This window comes from Lepidothrix coronata, unplaced genomic scaffold, assembly GCF_001604755.1.
Source record: "Lepidothrix coronata isolate B3197 unplaced genomic scaffold, Lepidothrix_coronata-1.0 Scaffold101, whole genome shotgun sequence".
Taxonomy (NCBI): Eukaryota; Metazoa; Chordata; class Aves; order Passeriformes; family Pipridae; genus Lepidothrix; species Lepidothrix coronata.
Window position 1 is genome coordinate 1,390,635 of NW_016690281.1, and position 20,682 is coordinate 1,411,316.

General features: G+C 54.1%; 3 protein-coding genes across 4 annotated transcripts; 2 read left to right on the forward strand and 1 right to left on the reverse strand.

Annotated features, from left to right (window-relative positions):
• Nucleotides 1–1,520: 1,520 nt before the first annotated feature.
• Nucleotides 1,521–7,219, forward strand: NOXO1 (NADPH oxidase organizer 1). The gene is made up of 8 exons (XM_017823110.1): nucleotides 1,521–2,260; nucleotides 2,705–2,785; nucleotides 2,899–2,962; nucleotides 3,449–3,629; nucleotides 3,866–4,047; nucleotides 4,267–4,380; nucleotides 4,862–4,979; nucleotides 5,222–7,219. Exons 1-8 carry the CDS (start codon nucleotides 2,195–2,197, stop codon nucleotides 5,859–5,861), a joined length of 1,446 nt encoding a protein of 481 aa, XP_017678599.1. The 5' UTR covers nucleotides 1,521–2,194; the 3' UTR covers nucleotides 5,862–7,219.
• Nucleotides 7,220–7,247: 28 nt separating this feature from the next.
• Nucleotides 7,248–16,586, reverse strand: TBL3 (transducin beta like 3). Of its 2 annotated transcripts, XM_017823104.1 has the most exons (22): nucleotides 16,520–16,586; nucleotides 16,341–16,392; nucleotides 16,164–16,259; nucleotides 15,926–15,973; nucleotides 15,407–15,548; nucleotides 14,399–14,483; nucleotides 13,588–13,755; nucleotides 13,168–13,243; nucleotides 12,906–13,002; nucleotides 12,292–12,488; nucleotides 11,842–11,983; nucleotides 11,444–11,502; nucleotides 10,808–10,911; nucleotides 10,538–10,688; nucleotides 10,187–10,417; nucleotides 10,035–10,105; nucleotides 9,476–9,632; nucleotides 9,051–9,109; nucleotides 8,717–8,820; nucleotides 8,450–8,521; nucleotides 7,983–8,141; nucleotides 7,248–7,472 (listed from the first exon to the last, which is right to left on the reverse strand). In XM_017823104.1, exons 1-22 carry the CDS (start codon nucleotides 16,567–16,569, stop codon nucleotides 7,360–7,362), a joined length of 2,433 nt encoding a protein of 810 aa, XP_017678593.1. In that variant the 5' UTR covers nucleotides 16,570–16,586; the 3' UTR covers nucleotides 7,248–7,359. The 2 variants fall into 2 exon arrangements, with proteins under 2 accessions (XP_017678593.1, XP_017678594.1); XM_017823105.1 differs by lacking the exons at nucleotides 15,407–15,548; nucleotides 16,164–16,259; nucleotides 16,341–16,392; nucleotides 16,520–16,586 and having other exon boundaries at nucleotides 15,926–15,963.
• A 1,128-nt stretch (nucleotides 16,587–17,714) lies between these two features.
• Nucleotides 17,715–20,658, forward strand: RPS2 (ribosomal protein S2). Its single transcript, XM_017823111.1, has 7 exons — nucleotides 17,715–17,873; nucleotides 17,985–18,074; nucleotides 18,557–18,664; nucleotides 19,261–19,434; nucleotides 19,514–19,673; nucleotides 20,111–20,202; nucleotides 20,540–20,658. The coding sequence occupies exons 1-7, from the start codon at nucleotides 17,718–17,720 to the stop codon at nucleotides 20,618–20,620; spliced, it is 861 nt and encodes a 286-aa protein (XP_017678600.1). The 5' UTR covers nucleotides 17,715–17,717; the 3' UTR covers nucleotides 20,621–20,658.
• Nucleotides 20,659–20,682: the final 24 nt, after the last annotated feature.

A 20,682-nucleotide genomic window follows, 5' to 3' on the forward strand; every position in this document is an offset into this window, starting at 1 on the left:
ATTATGTTCCACCCCTCCCTTTCTGCTTGAATTCCCTGAGAATGGTGAAACACAGCAAAGCCTTTGACCAAGGCTGTTTCCTGCTCTTGTTTTCAGGACATCCACATATCTTCCAATGCAGAGCAACGTGCTCTCTGAACCTCCCTGCCCATCTCCTCTTCCTGCAGCTCCTCCAAGGTTTTCCTTGTCTTTGGCTTTTCCCAGTCAGGGTAAACATGTTTAAGCCACTCTTGGAAATACACTGTGGTTTGCATCTGCTCTGAGACAGGAAACCAATCCAAGGTGCTTTGTTGATAGTCTTGGTCCTGGATATTTCCAAGAGCCATGTGAAGGTGAGCTTGGCCCTCTTGGCCACCCCAGAGACTAGGACCTTCTAATAAAACTCCCTGGATGAACTGATTTCCTGTCTCTCCATAAAATCCTCACCCTTTGCTGGACCCTTTGTGAACAGAGGGATGGAGGGTCAAATTCCAAGGCTAGGGAGAGCAGGGAGCTGCTTCACATCACCTTTCCACAGAGCAGATCCTGTCTGGCTTCCTGAGCCGGGAAGTGCCCTGGAGGTGCTGTTGAAGGGGTTTTCCCACCGAATTACACACAGAACCAAAGTTCTCTCTGGATGACTTTCCCTTTCTAATGGAGGACAGATATCCAGCAGCAACAGATAGAACTGCAACAGAACAGCTCCCTTTGCCCCCAGGAGCTGCCATCCTGCTGTGTGGGAGCAGCCTCACGTGCTCATGGAACACAAAGCAAGGCCCTCCTCACTGTACTGCCTGATATCCAGAAGGAATGATAATGATAATGATAGTGATAATGATAATGATAGTGATAATGATAATGATAATGATAAAATGGTTCAATTTAGGCTTTATCAAAGAGGAGGGAGAGGGAGGACAGAGAAGGCCGTTTGATCACCCGGTGCCCATCAGCCAAGTCATAACCTGAGGCAGGCACACGCTGGTTCAGGGAGAGGACAGGCTATCCAGGGCTGGAATTACCTGTCTTTCCGTGCCTCTGGGTAGTGGAGCTGGTCCTTGGGAAGAGCTGGGAGGGTATGGACACCTGGCTGGATGCAGGACAGTGCTCAGGGCGCTCAGAGCTGAGTCTCCATCCCATATTTACATCTGAGGAGCTTTTGGCCCTGGGACGTGTTTGTTCATGTGGTGGCAGGACAAGGATCAGTGGCTTCCAACTGACAGAGAGCAGGTTTAGATCAGATATTGGGAAGAAAATCTTCCCTGTGAGGGTGGGGAGGCCCTGGCACAGGTTGCCCAGAGGAGCTGTGACTGCCCCATCCCTGGAAGTGTCCAAGGCCAGGTTGGACGGGACTTGGAGCAACCTGGGCTAGTGGAAGGTGTCCCTGCCCATGGCAGGGGTGGGAATTGGATGGTCTCTGATGACCCTTCCAACCCAAACCTTTCTCTGATGCTATGACAACACTGGCATTGGCACCTCCCATAATTTCTGAGAGCACTCAAATATTGATAAGGCTGCCAGAAATCCATTTAAAGTATCTCAGCAGGTGGGACAAAGCCGTAAAGAAAAAATATTTGTAACAATTATCACACGTATCAAGTGGTGCCTGATTTGTGCTTTGCGACAACCCACGTTGTAAATCAGCTTTTGGGACTGGGGCGAGCTCATCCTGGGCTGCAGGTAACTCTCTGCAATACAGCCATAAAAACTCTGCGTGTGCCCCCGGAAATCTCTCGGGGCAGGAGCTGCTGCCCCAGTGACCTCCTGCACGCCCAGGGCCTGGCTCACTTCCCAGCACGGGCTGGGATGTGATAAAACAAGCTGGATCTGCTCCCCGGCTCCCTGAACTCTGTCCCTGCTGCCACAGCCGGGACTATTTGCATGTTAGAAGCAGGGGGAATGATAAAAGTTAAAAGGTACCCGGTAGTTTGCCAAACTACGGAATTTCTGCGGGGCGGGGCGGAGGAGGAGGCTCGGGAACGCCTGTGCCCTGCCTCCTGCTCCAGGGTATTTAACCTGGGGAGTCCTGGCTGCAGCCACAGCTCTGCAATCTCCAGCACAGCACACATCCCTCCAGGACACATCCTTTCAGATCACTCCAGGACATCCCTCCAGCTCACATCCCTCCAGCTGCCATCCCTCCAGCTCCCATCCAGCTGCCATCCCTCCAGGACACATCCCTCCAGCTGCCAGTGAGGGAGGAGCAGGCGTGGGGAAGATGAGCTGCAGCAGGTACCCCGTGGATGTGAAGGCTGTTGGCTTCATGCAATGCAGAAAGCAGAAGGTATGTTAATTTTTATAATTTTTGGCTTTTTTTTTCCTCCTGAAATATATTGTAAATTAGCAAACTAGAGGGCTTTGGACTTACTCTTCTAGGGATGTGTTTGCTCATTCCCCACAGCGTTGGGATTAGGAGCCTTGGGATCTAGGACAAAGGGATTTTTGTAATGGGCTTAATACTGTAAGAAAATTGTTATCTTGGATTTTGCTCTCCTTTTGTCATAGCACCATAAAATCCTCCTGATTTCATTTATGATTACCCATTTGGAACCCTTAAATTTAAGGAAATATTTTTGTGGGTTTAATGTTTAATTGAATTTTTTAATGTGATACTCTCAGCCTGAAGCCAGAACTAACGCACAGCTCGTGGCAAACGCTGATTGCCTGGAAGCATCTCAGATGGAACATTGTGATTAAATTGCACTTCTTTTCCCTTTTCTTTTCCCAGAACTACATGATGTTTGTGACTTGGTCAGACCAGAACAACATTCTCATCTACCGGACATTTGAAGACTTTAAGAAATTCCATGTAAGTGAGTTTTCAGTTCCTGGAATGTCAGGATTCCCATCCTGGAGAGGCAAAGGAGCCCAGCTGTGTGTCAGGGCTGTGAGGAATCACTGTTCTCTCCTTCTCTCTTTTAGAAAGAGCTGAAGAGAAAATTCCCCATGGAGAGTGGCTCCCTCAGGAGTTTACCCAGGTTTAAAGGTAAGAATAAATCTCTGATGGACCAGCAAACATGTGAGTGGACAGGACAGGCATAACTGGGGACACAAACTGAAGTCTCCGAGTCTGACCTTCCTCTGGAACAGGTTAAGAGCTCTCTCCTGCTCCTGGTACAGCACCACTGGGTTATATCAACATGCTTGGGTCTAGTACAGACTTAGAACAACCCAGAAAGGCTTTTTTATTAGATAATTGCACTTGGGAAATTAGTATTACACTTTAAATATCTGCACAGACCTTCTTGAAATATTTACATGTGAAAAAAAAGATAAATTTTAGATGTTAAGAAAATTGTATCAGGAGCTATTAGAAAGGACAGGGAGGCAGGGACAGTGACTTTGTACAGTTTGGGACGGGGCAGGAAGGGTGGTGGGTGAGGACACCCCGTGTTCAGGCAAAAGATGCTGCTCCCAAAGACATCCAGACCTGCTGTTGTCTTACACCAGCTGTGCCCTTTTTCTTTTAAAGGTGTGATTATGCAGCACAGGAAGGGTGGGAAGCTGAACAGGTGCCTGGAGATCCTGAAACTGCTGGAAACCTACTCCCAGGAGCTGCTGAAAATGGACGCGAGAATCTCCCAGGGGGGAGACGTGAATCAGTTTTTCAAGGCACAGACCCAGGACCTCGACCCCTCCTTCCCTGAAAACAGGTGTGAAATCCGAGTTGTCCTTTTTGTTTGTTCACCAAGCAGAAATGTTATGGAATGTGGGTAGAAGAGAAACACCAGTTACACGAGGGCAGCAGAGCAGGGAAGTTCTGCTGGGTGCTTTAATCTGGGTTTATGTCGTCTCTGGTGCCTAAAGCTACTGCAAAAGTGATTTTACTAAAGCTAAGGCTAAACTCAACCTTCCACCTGAGTTTTTGATGCGAAACTTTGCTTTGCAGTGTTGTGATCATGCCATCAGAATTTAGAAGGGAAAAGAAGCACCAGCCCATCTCCATCACCCTTCCCCAGGCGTCCCAGAGCTACCGCTGCATCGAGAGCTTTGAAACCAAGGACACCAAGAACAGGACGTTCACAGTGGCTCAGGAGGAAATTGTTGAAGTGTTGATCAAGGACATGACTGGTATGTTTGAGGGGATTCTTCAGTGTCAGGGCTGGAGGGGCAGGTTGATTCATAGCCCGGCAAATGCCAGGGTAGTGTCAGGAGTGCAGGTGTTTGTACTTGTGTGCCTACCTGAGGGGACAGTGAATGTCCCTCCTGTCTCTTGTGTCCCTTATCCAGGGATTATGGTCATCTCTCAACTTGCAGGCTGTTAAAAACGGGGTGTTTTGCTCTTTGTAGGGTGGTGGCTGGTGGAAAATGCAGACAAGCAGATTGCCTGGTTCCCAGCCTCGTACCTGGAAGAGCTTGATGTCCACGAGGACATCCAGAACACCTTTAGCTCAAATGAGGAGGGTAAGTCTGCTCCTGGCTCTCTGGGACACCTTCAAAAAATGAGTTCTGCAAAACCTCACCACTTTAACCACTGCTTGGAGTCCCCACCTGGATCTCTGGAGCTCTGACTCTTCTGGTCAGCTCTGCCATGGAATCACAGAATGGTTTGGGTTGGAAGGGACCTTTCAAGGTCATCCAGTGCCACCCCCTGCCATAGGCAGGGACACCTCCCACTAGCCCAGGTTGCTCCAAGCCCTGTCCAACCCGGCCTTGGACACTTCCAGGGATGGGGCAGCCACACTTCTCTGGGCAACCTGTGCCAGGGCCTGAGCACCCTCATTGTAGAAAAAACACCTTCCTCGTGTCCAACCTAAATCACTCAGTTTGGGGTCCCTGAGCAGCCAGTCCCTCTCAGGGACACTGCCCCTCAGCTGAGCTGCTCTGTCACAGGGTAGGGGCACTTTCTCCACGGGGCAGATCCGACCTCCTCCTCCTTCCACAGGCAGCCTGTACTTCGTGGTGCAGCCCTATGAGGCGCAGAAGGCGGATGAGCTCTCTCTGCACAGCGGGGTGGTCGTGGAGGTGCTCAGGAGCTCTGACAATGGCTGGTGGCTCATCCGGTAAGGAGGCTTTTCCAAAGTCCTGCCTCCCCAGGGAGCTGGTTACCTGCTGCAGCTGCTGCTTGCCCTCTCCTTGCCATTTGGGTGCATCCCTGAGCTGAATGTCCTTGGCCAGGGATGGTTTCCCACTCCTCACACCCCACGTACAGCACAGGGCCGGGCCCTGCCCTGCTCTGCTCCCTCCCCTTGGTCTGAACTGGCCGAAGGGCTCCTCTCAGTGTTCCTTCCATCCCTGCCCTCAGGTACAATGGGAGCACGGGCTACATGCCCTCCATGTGCCTCCGGCCCTACAAGAATCCTCACCACAAGCTGCAGACCATCATCAACTCTGGGCTCAACGTCTCCACCCCAAACCTCTGCTCCTCCCTGTCGGCCCCCCAGCCCCGGGGGCAGGCCCTGGCACAGCCCAGGGCACAGCCTGGCTCTTCCTTCAACCTGAATGAAGAAGATGGGAGCTCTCAGAGGAGCAGATCCAGGTTTCTGCCCAGAGCCAGCTCCACCTCAGACCTGGAGTCAGAGAGCTCATCCCTGAGCTCGGGCAGCAGCAGCGAGCAGGATGCCCGGCTGAGCTGGAAGCCCGACCTGTCCCGCTCTCTGCCTGAAGTGGAGCAGAACAGGAGCTCCCCTGCCCTGGCCACGCACGGCACCAAGTCCCCACGCCTCACCCCCAGGGACAGGAACGACTCTGGCTTCGTGGAGTCGTCTGCAGCCGACCTGAGCTCGCCCCTGCCCGACCCCGACCTGGCCACGAGTGTCCCCAAGGTGCCAGCACGGCCCTCAACCCACGAGATCCTGCAGAGGTGCAGCACCGTCACCAAACGGGCCCTGCAGGGACACAGCCCACGGCCAGGCCTGCAGCCACTGCTGCCCAGCCTGCACTAGAGCAGGGACAGGACACAGCCCAGGCAGAGCCAGGCACCCCTCACCAGAGCCCCGTGGGAACATCAGCCCTTGGACTGTGGCTTCCCAAGGACACCACTGGATCCCAAATAATACACCCACTGACATCCATCCCCTCCTTGGGCAGCACCAATTCCTGCTGCGGCTTCACAGGGAGACTGGGAGCCAGAAGGGAGTTACTGGGAAAGGATTTAGTGGTTTAACTCCTCAGGGGAGTCAGGGCAGCTGCGGATCCAGCAGCTCCTAAGTTAGAGGTCACTTGGAATTCAGTAAGTTCTCCCTCAGGCAGCTGTTCATTCTGCCGTGCAGGATGTGAACAGTTGAACATTTCACAGTCACTGTTGCATTTTTCCCCACACCAGGTGAGCTGCAGCCACCCCAGAGGGCAGAGAAGTGGCACCAGATGACTCAGAGTCACCAATGGCAGCCCAAGCTACAGTTACTGGATTGTGGGAGGGATGGGATGATGCAGCTGTGATGTCATTTACCTGAACCCCATATTTAACATATATATATATTTAAACTGTTTAGGTTTTGGTGTTGGTTTGGGGTTTGTTTTTTTACAGCTTAGATCAATTTAGGTAGTGGAACCTCATCCCTGGCTGTTCCCTCCAGCCGTGGCTGTGCAGACACAGGAGCACAAACAGGGGTGGCACAGCTTGTGTCCCACATGGGGACAGGGAGAAAGGTCACTTTTATGGACAAAACATTCCCCTTCCAAGGGAGTCTGGCAGTTACTGAAACTCCCAGCAATTCTCATCCTAAACTCGTTGCTAGATTTGTTATGTGAATAGTTCTAGGAAAATTAAGGCTTTTCTATATATTGCTGGCTTTGATTGTAGTTATTCTCCCTGTTAATGTTGTTTAGAAACAACTTGTGAGATGTTTGTGTCGTTCTGAATTTTATACATTTTTGTCTTTGAAATAAAATACATGTAAACATGTCTGAAGTCTGAGTTTTACACCTTAAAAATTTGCTACCTGGGGAATTAAAATCGTGCTTCTCTCCCTCTCAGGTGCTAAATGTGGGGTGGGCACAGCTGAGAGACCTGCCTTGGTCCAGGCTGCACTCTGCTCAAGCAAAGAAAATATTTAATGGCACACCAGTGATCGACACCCAGGGCCCAGCTGGGCTTGGGGACATGATATGACGTTGCCAGGAGTGCCTTTCAGCTCCATAAAGGTTTTAAATCCCAGTAAAGCCCAACTACTTGTTGGGATTCTGCCTTTCCTCCAAACTAAATGATGTTTGAGTGTCTGGGCCTGAAAATTCAGGGTATGAAAATACAAACCAGAGCTTGGCCAAAGAAACGACCCTTTCCTCTCATTGGGCCCTGAGGAGATTGGATGCTGGGCTTCTTTTACAAATTAACATTTAAAAATTTATTATAAAATACAGGAACTAAAAATACAGTTACCATCCTGGTGGGAAGGAGCTCAGGCTCCCCCCCTTTGGAAAGAGGAACCGGTGGGAGGAGGGTCACAGGGTCCCGTTGTCCTGCTGGGCCGTGTCCCCCAACCTCATGTGCTGCCACATGAAGTCGATGAACATGGAGGCCTGGAGCAGCCGGCTGAGCCTCTGGAAGTGCCTCTCTGCAGGGACAGGAGTGATCAGGGCAGTGGGAAAGAGCTCCCTGGAACAGGGTGCAAATGTTTCCCATGTCCACAGGCTGTGAAGCCAGGCTGGGAGAGCTGGGGGGGTTCACCGGGAGAAGAGAAGGCTCCAGGGAGAGCTGAGAGCCCATTCCAGGGCCTAAAGGGGCTCCAGGAGAGCTGGAGAGGGACTGGGGACAAGGAACGGAGGGACAGGACAGGGGGAATGGCTTCCCACTGCCAGAGGGCAGGGTTAGATGGGATATTGGGAAGGAATTATCCCCTGGGAGGGTGGTTGGGCCCTGGCACAGGCTGCCCAGAGAAGCTGTGGCTGCCCCATCCCTGGAAGTGTCCAAGGCCAGGTTGGACATGGCTTGGAGCACCCTGGGCCAGTGGAAGGTGTCCCTGCCCATAGCTGAGCTTTAAGGTCCTTTCCAAGCCAAACCATCCCAGGATTCTGTGCTCCAGGCCACAGGAGGACACCCCAGGCCCGGCCCCGCAGCGACTCACCCGTGTAGGGCAGCAGGGACTCCACAGCAGGTTTAATGCCCGAGAACTGCAGGAGACTGTCGGGTGCCTCGTGCTTCAGGAGGATTTCCAGGACAGCCTGGGCCTCGTGGCAGTTCCGGGAGTTGGTGTTCCAGGTGACCAGGAATGCCAGCACAGCCTCTGTGGGGGAGGGACACTCATGTCTTGGGTCTTACAGAGGTTCAGCTCCCACAGACAGTGACTGACAAGCCCAGAGGGGCAAAGTAATTCCAGACAGAGCCATTCCTTGAGCCATCACACCCTAAATGTGTGGGATGACGAGGCCTAATGTCCCTGAATGTCCCACGGCAGGGGGTGGAGCTGGATGAGCTTTAAGGCCCTTCCAACCCAAACCATCCCATGGTTCTATTTTATGATTCTTAATTTCAGTCGAGAAAACAAGCCCCTGACCCGGAAGCTTTCAACACTCAAACCACATCGTGACAAACCTTTCTGATCCTTCCGGAGCCGAACAATGTTCTCTTCCAAGTGCTTTCTCCCCTCGGGTTCCTTAAGGATGGCTGCAGAGAGAGAAGGGAGAGCCCAGGCTGAGAGCACGGAGACCACTGTTATCTGGGGTGATTGCACTCAGGAACACGGGAAAGAGAGAGGGAACACTGAGGCTTTCCGACTAATAATTAGACCTTGGAGCCTGGAAAGAGTGTTCTGGAAAGCAGAGGGCAGGAAAATGCCTTTGGAGAATGACATGGACTCACCCTTGACCACCGTCAACACGGTGTGAGGCCGATCCAGGGAAATGGCCAAGCCCAGGGCTCGGAGGTACCTGTGCTCATGGAGCAGGTTAGAAAGCTCTTGCTCTCTGAAAAACAAATCAGGGTCGAGAGTGAGACCAGTGTTTGAGTGGTGGAAACAAGCACTGTGCAAAAAGCAGCAGATTTGGCAGTAACAGCGTGCAGGGGGGTCACACCAACGAGTCAGTGGTGCTTGTCAATAAATGCCTCGGTGCTCTCACTAAATACTGGGATTAGATGGAGCTGGATGGCTCCAGGTGTGGGCAGTTCGGCTCTTAATTGCACAAGACCAACTCACTTCATAATCTGCTCCTCCTGTTTAGCTTGTGCTTCTTTCTCCTCAATTTCAGTGACATCCTATAAAAACACAGGATAAAACTTTATCAAATCTTGCTTTAATACACACGGATTTTTATTGAGCCATTGAGTGCTTAGGAGAGCAGGTTCTGCAGCAAGATCTCTAGGCCAAGTAATGTAAGGGTTAAATCCAGCAACTCCCAACTTCCCTCCAAGCCACCAGTGCCTGAGGCTGCTGGGGCCCATCTGCTGCAGGGGAAACACAGTCTGGCCAAAAAATAACCCCAAACCCCAAGATAAGCCTTACTGACCCAATTCCAAAGTGCAGAAAATGGGAACACATGAGGAACAAGCCACTGGCATCCTGAGTTCTCCATTTATCCTGATTATTAACCCCGAGAGGAGTCAGGACTCCCTGTGCTGTACCTGCCAGAGTGTGATGCAGGAGTCACTGGAGGCTGTCACCACCATGTCATCTTGTTTGTTGGAGTGAAGACCCCAGATTTTATCTTCATGACCATCTAATGTCTTAACACACTCGTTTGTTTTAATTGTCCAGAGTTTTAAGAGACCATCAGATCCACTTTTGGAAGAGAAACACAAAAACAAAAAAAATAATCACTGGACAGATCCATTCTTGCTCTGCCCCCACCTCAAATATCAGATAAATTTGTCCCATTCCAGTGCCTTCCAAACAGGAACAGAATTAAACAAAATGTGCAGGGCAAGATGCACCCTTAGCTCTGCCTCCTGTGTGTCCCCAGCCCAGCAATGCACAGCAGATAAACAGAATCCATGGAATAACTGGAGAAGAGGATTCATTCAGCCCCTGTAGAAAGCTTGGCCTAAATATGGCACCTTCCTATCAGTCTTTCCAAGGACTCCTTGGACACAAGAGTCTTCCCTCTTGCTGCTGCTGCTCAGCCAAGAGATTCCCTCCTGACCAGCTGTGGATCTCCCCCAGACTCCCGGGACAGGCACAAACCTGCTGAGCAGTTGGGCCCCTCGGCTCACAAAGATGATCTTCAGCACTGAGGCATCGTGGCCTTCAAAGGTCTGGGAAGCGGAAAGGAAGCTCAGTTTCCAAAGGATCAACCCCAGGGCTTTGCCTGGAGCAGGGGCAGGAGCTCTCCTCACCTTCAGGCAGCTGAAGTCCCGAAGGCCCCAGAGCTTCAGGGTCCCGTCTGCCGAGGAGGTGGCCAGGACCTGATCCACGGGGGAGAACTGCACGCACCAGATGCCCCGTCTGTGCCCCGAGAACACCCCCAGCAAGGAGCAGTCAGAGCAGGACCACAGCTTGGCCAGCCTGTCCTGCGAGCCCGTGGCCAGCAGCTTGTCATTGGGGGACACTGCCACGCTGTTGATGTCCTGGGGGGGAAGAGGAGCACAGAGCACTTCAGCCTTTGCTCTGGGAATGACCAGAGGGGGAACACGGGAGAGGGAGATTTAAGTGCCAGAGCCACGCTCTGGGCTCAGGGGGAGCCTGACCTTGTTGTGGCCCTTCTCAGTCACTCTGGCATGGAGGGTTTCTGGGCTGGAGATCGAGGCTGCTTTTGCTTTGGAAGTGAGGGATTCCGGGATATTCCAGATCTTGATTGTGCAGTCCTGGCTGCTGGTTACTACAAAGCTTTCCTTCATTCTGAGAGGAACAAAAATGTCGAGGAGGCAAATCAGTGGCTTCCCCTGCACAGGAGAAAAGGCCCTTCCCCTCCATGAGCAGGAGGACACAAAGGCACAGCCTGACCCGGTCTGTGTTACCTGGAGCAGGCGACAGCGCCCACGCCGTGGGCATGGCCCAGCCCCTGTGCCACACAGACCACCCTGCCAGCCTTGCCCATCCTCCAGACACGGATGCTCCTGTCCTGTGGGGGAGAGCACAGAAACTGCTTGATTTTCTGACAAGAGATCAGCCCCCTGGGCTTTCACCACATCCCCAGCCTGACTGGTCCTGAATTTTGCAGCTTGAACCTTTGCCTGCCTTTGTCAGAGCAGGTGAGGACGCACAGCCAGACAGGATAAACCTCCAGCCTGGGGTTCCAGAGTGGAGATTTATTTTGGGGTCTATCAGAGGTTTATTTTTGGGTGTATCAGGGCAGTTGGCACCTTTTCTTCCCACCCAGAAGCTCCCATCAGTCCCACACTAGCAACTTCTCTGATCTCTAATTCCAGACCCAGATGCCTGGAGAAGGAACCATCTCCTTCAGGCTAATAAATACAACTGATTTCCCAGGGACAACATTAAAAAGGGATAGTGAAGAACCTTATCTTTGGGGGATGCAGCAGACAGGAATTGTGTGAATAAAAGGCCCTTTCTGGAGTGCTAAAAGTGGTAGAATATTGCCCATAAAGATCAGTAAAGTGAAGAGCTGCATTAAATGAAGAGCAGTGACACACCTTGGCACAGGTGACGAACATCAGGCCTTTTCTGAAGACATCCAAAGCCATAATTGTTTCTAAACAGAAGGAGACAAAACAGGCGGATGCACAGAAATACTGAAATGGGACAACAGGAATGTATGAGTTGATGAGCCCACTGTCCTGGGGACAGGTCTGGGACACTGGGACAGGACATTCACAATCCCTGTGGAGCGAGTGGCACTCGCACCCCTTCAGCTCCAAATTAAACTGATGTCACTGCCAGTGACAGGGACAGTGGGATATATCCTTTCTCCACACAACTCCCAAACCTGTTGTGATGCTGCTCAAGGGTTCCAGCCTCCACAGGAGCTCCAAGAGAAGCTGGACAAGGGAACCCCTGCCCCTCTCCCAGCCGGGTCAGCGCTGGCACCCACCTGTGTGGCCATAGAGGATCTGGCAGTGGGACGTTGCCAACTCAAACACTTTCAGCTGGGGGCTGTTGGTGGCCACAACAATGTGAGAGTCACCAGGGCCCAGGAACTTCACATCCAGAACCTCCTCGTTGTACCCAGCGAGCTGGAATGGGAACAGTTCAGCAGGGAAAAGCTGCAGCGCTGTGATCTCGCATTTAACGCTGGGTGTAAGGATCTCTTTTACACATAAGCTGGAGCACAGGAGGGATTTCTGCCTGGGCCTGTTCTGCTTTCTGGTTCTTATGTTGGTCTCTGTGCAAAATTCCCCCCAGACAGCCCCACCAGTGAAATTTCTGGTTTAGCACCAAGGAACAATTCCAGAACAGGCCGGGGACAAGGGACAGAGCTTTTACCAGGAGCAGAGCTGATCCCAGACCATGGATAAAGGCAAAAGAAGGCTGGGGCTGTCACCTGCTTGCGGAGCTGGAGGGTTTGTGCCTCGTAGAACATGACGTTGTGCTCCAGGGACACGGTGACGAGCTCTCCCCGCGCGGGCACCCACAGGCACTGGCACAGGCTGCGCTCGCTCGGCTCCTCCCGCGGCGCGAAGGGCACGGGCTGGCTGTACACACAGCCTGCACTGGCCACCTCCCACACCCTCAGGATGCCTGCAACAGCCACGGGATACATCCTCTGTCACAGCCAGCCTCACACAGGGACTGCCCAAGGGGTGTTATCCGAACCCTGGCACTGCCCACGGGAAAAGCCGTGCAGCTCCAGGGCAGGACCGGGCAGAGATCCAACTGCAGTGGCATGAAAAGCCACAGTGCTTCTTCAGTCTAAATCAAACTTCATTGCAGTTTGGGAATATATTTATATGTATTTATGGTTTGAAAATATATTTTTATGTAGACAAATGTATCTGAGTATTAAATGTTTCAGAGCGTGTCTGACCCGTCCTGCTCATCCCCAGCTACCCGAGGAACTCGGGAGCAGGCTCTGCTCTCCAGCCCAAGCTTCTGCCATGCAAAGAACTCCCATCCCAGCAATCACAGCCCCCAAAAGTGGCAGTGGCACTGCCTCACCTTTGCTGCCAGCTGTGACAAAGTGCAGCCCTTGTTTCTTCACACCCAGCTGAGAGAAATCCCCCTTCTCGGGCAACAACACGGCGGCTTCCACGGTCTGCAAGAGTCAGAGAGTCACAGACCCAGGGCTGGCCAAAAACTCTGGGAGGGCAGAGAAACCTCATTCCATAACACACAGAACCTGAAGAGGGAGAGCTACTGTGGGACCACGACCTGGAAACTACAAAAGGATCCCAAAGGAATAAGTGAACCCCAGTTTCACCTCGTAGACGGGGATGGTTCGTTTGCTCTCCCTGCTCTCCAGGTCCCACACCATGCAGATTTTATCACGGCCAGAGCTGCAAAGGAAAAAGTGTTTCAGTGCCAAATCCATGTGCAAATCTAGCACTGTTGGAGTTCAACACCTCTCTGGAGAGGCCATGGGAAAGAGCACCAGCATTCCCTGTGCCAGCAGAGTGTAATGCCAGAAACACAGACCAGGCTGGACGGGGCTTGGAGCAACCTGGGTTAGTGGCAGGTGTCCCTGCCCATGGCAGGGGCTGGGACTGGATGGGTTTTAAGGTCACTTCCAACCCAAACCATTCCAGGATTCCATTCTACAGGTGCCAAGACCCTCTGGAATCACCCAGCCCTGGCAGGAGGTGAACAGGACAGAGGTCAAACCCCTGTACCCAGGTGGTACCTCAGGAGGGTGTTTCCATCTGCAAATGCCAGCGAGGTGACAGCACTGAAGTGCCCATCCAGCACAGCCACACATTTGCTGGAATTCAGGTCCCAGATGCGGATTTTGTAGTCCATGGAGGAGGAGAAGAGCTGCAGGCGGGAGATGTCCGGGTGGAACTCGACCAGGCTGGGCAGGGGGAGAGGAACAGGACAGGAGTGAACCACCTGCAGTGCTGGCCTTGGCCCAGCACCTAAATAAGGACACACAGGTCAACAGGCCAGGGTGGATGGGCTTGGAGCAACCTGGGATAGTGGAAAGTGTCCCTGCTCACGGCAGGGAGTGGAATGAGATGAGTTTTAAGGTCCCTTCCAACCCAGACCATTCCAGGATTCCACGAGAGATCAATTGATACAGATTTATAAGAGACTTTCTTTGAAGGGTCTCGTTCCTCTGCCACCCACCAGAAGACTTTACTGTTTGTCTTTGCCAGTGTTTCCATGCTCTTGGAGCAGACCAGCCAGCAAGCACAGGGATTCCATTTGGATCCCAATGAATCTGAGGACATTGGTTAGTGGTGAACATGGTGCTGCTGGTTCATGGTTGGACTCGATGATCTGAAAGGCCTTTTCCAACCTGAACAATCCTGTGATTGTATGAAAACTCTTGACAAACTGGGCTAGAGACAGTCATAGCCCTGCTCCCAAAAAACAGGAAGAAGAGCCCAGAACCTGCTTGGAGTGGGCCTTCCTATTCCATTAACTCAAGATATTCCAGGCCAATCCCAGCACCCCACGAATGGCAGGGACTGACAGACACAAATCCTCCTTACTGTACCACTCCAGAGGATCCTTTCAGGTTGTGTGTGCAGTAGTGTTTGACCATATCCCAGACCTTAATGGTGCTGTCACAGCCACCTGGGGAAAGAAGGACACAGGGAATGAACCATGGAAGAGAGAGGGGCAGGAATCCAACACATCTGCAAAACTTCAGGGGTTGCAAAGGCACGAGAAAGGAAAATGAACCCAGGAAGAACAACCCACGGCAAGAGAAGCCCCTGGAGCACCTCACACTCAGTCAGACTGCAGTACAGAGAGGTTACAGGTCATGCCTGAGCTCCTCCATCTCCAAACATCCCTGTGCCACACCAGGAAAGCTACACTGCTCTGCCTCAGAGGTGCCTGATGTTTATCAGCACTTTATTATGTGTATTGTGGACAGAACACTGAAAGGGTCCCTTGTTGTCACAATATCACTGCCAAGTAAAATAGGATCCCAGGATAGTTGGGACTAGGAAGGGACCTCTGGAGACCACCCAGTCCAACCCCTGCCCAGGCAGGGTCACCTGGAGCAGGTGACACAGGGACTGTCCAGGTGGGATTGGGATGTCTCCAGAGAGGGAGACTCCACCACCCCCTGGGCAGCTGTTCCAGGCTCTGCCACCCTCCAGGGAAAGAAGCTCTTCCTCGTGCTGAGGTGGAACTTGAGTTTTAGTTTATGGCCATTGCTCCTCGTGCTGTCACTGGCACCACTGAGCAGAGCCTGGCACCATCCTCTGGCACCCCTGGAGATATTTGTCTGGATTGATGGGATCCCCTCTCAGCCTTCCCTTCTCCACACTAACCAGGCATTAACCATCTCCTCATGAGAGATGCTCTAGATCCCAAATCACCTTTGTGGCTCCTGCTGGACCCTCTCCAGCAGCTCCTGGTCCTGCCCTGAGCTGGAGCCAGCGCAGGGCACTGACCCTGTGCTGTGCCCTCGCTCCGGTCGCTGTGTCCAGCTGAGGGAGGTTATTCCAGAGCTGAAGGGCTCCCCAGCTTCCCCCAGTGCCCCGTACCTGTGGCCAGCAGGGTGGCCGTGGAGTCACAGGCCATGGTGGCCACGGGCAGGGGGTGCAGGGCCCGCCAGGCGCGGGCACAGCGCGGCTCCCGCCAGTGCCACTGCCGCAGGAGCAGCGCCCGGGAGCTCGTCAGCAGCACCTAGAACGGGCACAGGGACACAGTCAGGGATGGATCGGGTTGGAATTCCTGCCAGGGCCCATGCACAGGGCACAGACGGGGCAGGTGCCACAGCTCAGGCTCCTGGCACGTCCCAGTCACACCCAGGAGGGGACACAGGGAAGGGTGTGAGGAGCCTCCGTGGGGATCTCTGGAAGCACAGAGGTCATGGAACAGAATCAGGGAATCTCCTGTGCTGGAAGGGACCCACAGGGATCATTGAGGCCAATCCCGGGCACAGGGCTCCCCAGAATCCCCCCACGTTCCTGGAGTGTTGTCCCAAAACCCCCTGCAGCAGCCCAGCCCAGCCCAGCCCAGCGCCCTGATCCACCCAAAACAAACCTCTGATCCAAACCCACCTCGTCATCGGGGCTGAGCACAAAGGCAGTGACATCCTCCTCCTCCTCCTGGGAAGGGAAATCCCACAGTTAAACCATCCCCGGAGAGATCTCAGAGCTCCCTTCTGACACCAAGCACAGCTTGGTGACAACCCCAAACCCACCCGCCTGTGTTCTGGACCGTTCCCATCCTCCTCGTTCCCGGGAGCGTCACATCCACAGTGGGAAAACCCCTCCCGGGAGCGGCCGTGCCCCTCACCTGCTGCAGGCTGTGCAGGAGCGCTCCCGTTTCCACATCGAGCACGTTCACTTTGCTCCCGCAGGGGCAGAACATGAACTTCCCATCGCGGCTTATCTGGGCAAGAGGGGGTGAGAAGCAGGAACGTTACAGAGCCGGGAGACGCGGCACTCCCAAACCCTCCAGAGCCGGGATTACCTGGATTCGCCCTCCCTTGTAGAACGGCTCGATCTTCCGCGACACGGCGTAGCTGCAAGGGAAAGAGACGGGAACGGAGCGGCCCCATTAAACCAGGACGGCGGCGGCCGCGCAGCCCCAGCCCGGCGGCCCCTCGGTCACGCCAATCGCAGCCCTCACAGCCCCAGCCCGGCCCTCACTTGCTCTTGAAGCGCACGGGCTCCGCGGCGGCCGCGTCCGTGTCCGCCATGGCCGCGCTCCACGTGCTTCCGGCTGCCACGGGAGTCACTTCCGGCGCGCGGGGACGTAAGGCGGGGACGCCGCCAGCGCCACGTTTAGTGCAGGCACGGGGCGGCGGGACCTGAGATCCCGATCCCTCCGGGACGGCAGGAACAGCCCGGCCCCGCCCCCGCGCCGCTTCCCAGCCATCCCGACAGTCCTCCAGCAGAGCATCCCCCCCCCACCCCAAGGAAGCCACTTCCCGTGTCCACCCACAGGTGAAAGCGGGATTTTTGAACGGTGGGATAAAGAATGCAGAATTGACGCTGTCTTTTAGGCAATTCATCTTTTATTGAGCATAAAAGTCCATAAGTGAACCCTTTCCAGCTGCGATCCCTGTGTCGCCGTCCATCGCAGCCTCCCCGTGCTCCGCATGGACGCCACGGGGAAGGGACCGCCCTGGCCGCGCTCCGCACCTGTGAAGGAGAGAAAAAGCGCTCAAACAGCCGTTCCAACGCCGGCCCTCCCGGGGCACCCCAGCACGGAGCTTATGGGAACATGGGTTTTACTCCCCACACACAGCCGTGGAGAATAAGCTTAATGTTCCCGATGCTGTGGGCGCCGTTATCTCACCCGGGGCCACGGCAGACCCCGAGTGACTTTCAGACCGCGCCGGGCGCTACCGCGGACACCAGAGCGCCTTCCTAGGCCGCTCTGCACACCCCACCCGGTCTGACCCAACCCCAGCTCAGGCAACACCATGAACAGCACCCAGCGGTGTGGTTTAAAGGCCAAAGGAGCCCACCAGGCGCACTAGCCCCAACCTCACCCGCCACGGGTCTGCCGCGCAATGAGGGCGACGCGCGTGTGCACCCTTATATAGGGGGAGCCGCGCACGCGTTGGCACCGCACCCTGTATAACCAGCCGTAAGCCGCTTATTTGCCGCGTGGTATGTTCTTTATTCAGCTCGCAGGGCTCGCACGGTAGGGCTGTGCTCTCGCGAGACTCCGCGCTCTATAAATATCGGGCGGCGCAGCGGCGCGGCCTTCTACACTGAGAGAACACGTAAGTGCGGCAGGGAGCGATGGCGGCGGGAGCGGCCTGGTCCCCCATCCGGGGCCATCCGCGCCCCCCGGGACCAGCCAGGGCCAGCCTAATGCCTCGCTCTCTTCCAGCAAATGGCGGACGACGCCGGTGCTGCGGGAGGACCAGGAGCGGCCCGCGGGGGCTTCCGCGGTGGATTCGGGACGGGGCTGCGGGGCCGCGGGCGCGGCCGCGGGAGGGGCCGGGGCCGAGGCCGTGGGGCCCGCGGGGGCAAAGCCGAGGACAAGGAGGTGAGTCCCGGGGCCGTCCCGGTGCTGCCGCCCCCGAGGATGGGGCAGCAGAGCCGGGGTCCGGCGGGTGATGGCAGCTGGTGATTCATTGTCCATGGATTTCTTTGGTAGTGGATTCCTGTCACCAAACTCGGCCGCCTGGTTAAGGATATGAAGATCAAGTCTCTTGAGGAGATTTATCTCTTCTCGCTTCCCATCAAGGTGAGTTGCTATGGATGTGGAAGTGATGGGTCATGGAGATGCTCTGAGGGCTGAAACCAGGCTGGGAGAGCTGAGAGTATTCACTTGGAGAAGAGAAGGCTCCAGGGAGACTTGAGAGCCCATTCCAGTGCCTAAAGGGGCTCTAGGAGACCTGGAGAGGGACTGGGGACATGGGATGGAGGGACAGGACAAGGGGGAATGGCTTCCCACTGCCAGAAGGCAGGGTTAGGTTGGATATTAGGAAGGAATTATCCCCTGTGAGGGTGGTGAGGCCCTGGCACAGGTTGCCCAGAGAAGCTGTGGCTGCCCCATCCCTGCAAGTGTCCAAGGCCAGGTTGGATGGGGCTTGGAGCAGCCTGGGCTAGTGGAAGGTGTCCCTGCCCATGGCAGGGGTGGAATGAGATGAACTTTTCGGGTTCTTCCCAACCCAAACCTCTTCAGGATTCCATGATTCCCGTGTGCTCAGTGCCTGACTCTTGCAGGAGTCGGAGATCATCGATTTTTTCCTGGGCTCATCCCTGAAGGATGAGGTGCTCAAGATCATGCCTGTGCAGAAACAGACCCGTGCTGGGCAGCGCACCCGCTTCAAGGTAACCCTGCTCCTCTGTTTCCTCGTGGTGAAACCTCCCCTCTGCTCTCTCCTGCATTATATTAGTGTCATTTTAATTGCTCCAAGTCCCATTTTCTGTAGTAACCAGTAAATATTTGGTTATAAGAGCAGTTGGTAACTTATGAAGTGTATTAAATTTACAATCTCACAGATATGTGCAGATATTTCTCGAAGCAGCACTGTCCCAAAAGTGGGACTGTAACATGTTTAAAAGTCCTTTCAACCAAACTATTCTGAGCCTACAAAATAAGGTTACGCTTGCACAGCAGTGTTGGGTTTTCAGGAGATGTTTTGGGTGTAAAGAGGGAATGCTGTTTGGAAATCATTAGGATTTCTGCCCAGTATGAGGTTGCAGCAGGGAATCGAATCCCAGTTCTTTCATCTTGGCTGGTTTTGACTGAAGGATGAGCTCAGAGGGGAAAATGGGTTTCAGGAATGTGAGCTCTGGTGATCAAGGTTTGGGAGTGAGCTGTGAGTTCCTGCTGAGCACACCCATGGATTATCCTTGAGAATCCCAGTGGACTGTGCCGTGGGAGCTCCTGCACAGCTGCCATCAAACCTTCTCTTCCAACACAGGCGTTTGTGGCTATCGGGGACTACAACGGGCACGTGGGGCTGGGTGTCAAGTGCTCCAAGGAGGTGGCCACGGCCATCCGGGGGGCCATCATCCTGGCCAAGCTGTCCATCGTGCCCGTGCGCCGCGGCTACTGGGGCAACAAGATCGGGAAGCCGCACACTGTGCCCTGCAAGGTGAGGGTCCCACGGGGCTGCAGTTCCTGGGGGCTGTGCCGGGGGGTGTCCGGGAGCCTGACCCGCTGTGTCCGTGCAGGTCACCGGGCGCTGCGGCTCCGTCCTGGTGCGCCTGATCCCGGCTCCGCGCGGCACCGGGATCGTGTCCGCCCCCGTGCCCAAGAAGCTGCTGATGATGGCAGGGATTGACGACTGCTACACCTCGGCGCGGGGCTGCACCGCCACCCTTGGCAACTTCGGTGAGTGTGGGATCACTCGGAGCTCGGGGCTGTTCTTGTCCCTGATGGGGACAGAAAACCTGCCTTTCCACAGTATTTGAATAAAAACTGCCAGCAGGGGAACACAAGCCAAGGTTTCTGCTGACAGGGCAGGTTCATCCTGTTGCAGGTGATCCTTGAGTTCTGTACAGTTACAGAAAGCTGGGGTTTATCCTGTGCTGGTCCTGAATCATCTCCCAATCTGCGCGATTGCACTTGTGTCCCGTAGTGTAATTGTCGTAACTGGAGAGAGAGAGAAACCCAAGTTTTGTGTGTTCACCAGAGAGACCCCGGCCGTGGTCTCCCTGTCCTTGCAAAATCTTACATTTTTGGAGCTGTGGGGTGTTTTTGGGGCTGTGGGTGGGACTGGTGAGCAGGGTCTGCAGCAGTGACGGGCCATATGTGACACCTCTCTGCAGCCAAAGCCACCTTCGATGCCATCTCCAAAACCTACAGTTACCTGACTCCCGACCTCTGGAAAGAGACTGTCTTCACCAAGTCTCCTTACCAGGTAACAGCATTTTGGCAACTTGCTCAAATCTTACCCTTCCTGCCCCTAAAATTCAGGTTCTTGTACCCAAAAAATGGGTAGTTATAATGAGACAGGTAATAGTTTAAGTCTGAGCCGACTGCCAGGTTAAGTGTGATTTTTAAGCACCTTAGTTTTGAGTAATAATTGAAAGTGGGATTCCATGGACAAAGAGTAAAGCTGTGGAATGTTAGATAAGTTGAACTACCCCAGCCCCACCTACACACCTGGTGCAGGGGTTTAAGAGGTGGGAAGTGGTGCTGAGGAACCTCTGAGAGTGGATTAAGGAAATAAAGCACTGTTCATGTACTTTTTGCAGGAGTTCACTGATCATCTGGCCAAGACCCACACGAGAGTGTCGGTGCAGAGGACCCAGGCAGCTGCTGTGGCCACAACTTAAGTGGGTTTTGTACAAGAATAAAGTGATCAGTGAACAAGAAATTGTGGTTGGTGTGATGGGGG